The 1,237-nt window shown below is 65.6% G+C and overlaps 1 protein-coding gene across 1 annotated transcript in view; it reads right to left on the bottom strand.

Annotated features, from left to right (window-relative positions):
* LOC106900617 (U4/U6.U5 tri-snRNP-associated protein 1-like) overlaps window positions 1–443 on the bottom strand; it is a 4,221-nt gene extending 3,778 nt beyond the window's left edge. Inside the window, exons 1-2 of the mRNA XM_014962751.1 lie at window positions 179–443; window positions 3–107 (exon numbers count right to left, since the gene is read on the bottom strand). Of these exons, the coding sequence (XP_014818237.1) occupies window positions 3–107; window positions 179–426 (353 nt within the window). The 5' untranslated portion in view covers window positions 427–443. The remainder of the gene's footprint in view (window positions 1–2; window positions 108–178) is intronic.
* Between the last annotated feature and the right edge of the window lie 794 nt (window positions 444–1,237).

Raw genomic sequence — 1,237 nt, 5'->3', positions numbered from 1 at the left:
CCCTTTTCTCGGCCAGTTCCTTCTCCTGCTGCAGCTTCCGGCTCCTCTCGATCCAGGCAGCCGCGTCGTCCAACCACGGGTCCTCCTCCCCCAGGCTCTTCACCTTCCTAGAAAGCATTTTTGGGGTAAAAAAAGAGAAGTTTTGGGGTCCCCTCGCCCCCACCCACGGGTGCCTCACCCCAGTTTCTGGTTGAGGAGCCGCTTCTCCTTGGCGGCCGCCAGCTTCTCCCGCAGCTCCTCCCGCTGCCGCTGGGCCAGGGGGTTGATGACATCAGCGGCCACCGGGTCCTCCTTGGTCCCCGACTCTGGGGGGGGTGGGACACGACACCCCAAAGTGGGTGCTGGGTGCCCCCCCCAAGTTTGGTGCCCCCCAAAAGTGGGTGGAGGGACATGGGGAGGATGGAAGGAGGTGGGGGGTGAGGACATGGACCAGGAGCTCAGTGACATCGGTGGCCACCGGGTCCTCCTTGGTCCCCGAATTTGGGGGGGACATCGGGGGGGGGCACCCCGAAGTGGGTGCTGGGTGCCCCCCAAGTTTGGTGCTCCCCCCAAGTTTGGTGCCCCCCAAAAGTGGGTGGAGGGAGATGGGGAGGGAAGGAAATGAGGAGGAGGAACGTGGACCAGGGGGATGGTGACATCAGTGGCCACCGGGTCCTCCTTGGTCCCCGACTCTGGGGGGGACATCGGGGGGGGGCACCCTGAAGTGGGTGCTGGGTGCCCCCCCAAGTTTGGTGCCCCCCAAAAACGGGTGGAGGGAGATGGGGAGGGAAGGAAATAAGGAGGAGGAACGTGGACCAGGGGGTTGGTGACATCAGTGGCCACCGGGTCCTCCTTGGTCCCCAACTCTAGGGGGGGACATCGGGGGGGGGCACCCCGAAGTGGGTGCTGGGTGCCCCCCAAGTTTGGTGCCCCCCAAAAGTGGGTGGAGGGACACAGGGAGGGAAGGAAACGAGGAGAAGGAACATGGACCAGGGGGTTGGTGACATCAGTGGCCACCGGGTCCTCCTTGGTCCCCAACTCTAGGGGGGGACATCGGGGGGGGGCACCCCGAAGTGGGTGCTGGGTGCCCCCCAAGTTTGGTGCCCCCCAAAAGTGGGTGGAGGGACACAGGGAGGGAAGGAAACGAGGAGAAGGAACATGGACCAGGGGGTTGGTGACATCAGTGGCCACCGGGTCCTCCTTGGTCCCCAACTCTAGGGGGGGCGACCGGGGGGGGGGACCCCGAAGGGGGGGCGGG

The sequence above is a fragment of the Calidris pugnax genome, unplaced genomic scaffold, assembly GCF_001431845.1.
Source record: "Calidris pugnax isolate Ruff unplaced genomic scaffold, ASM143184v1 scaffold2859, whole genome shotgun sequence".
Lineage (NCBI taxonomy): Eukaryota > Metazoa > Chordata > Aves > Charadriiformes > Scolopacidae > Calidris > Calidris pugnax.
Note: the sequence above shows the minus strand (reverse complement) of the source record. Positions and strands in the feature narration are given on the sequence as shown.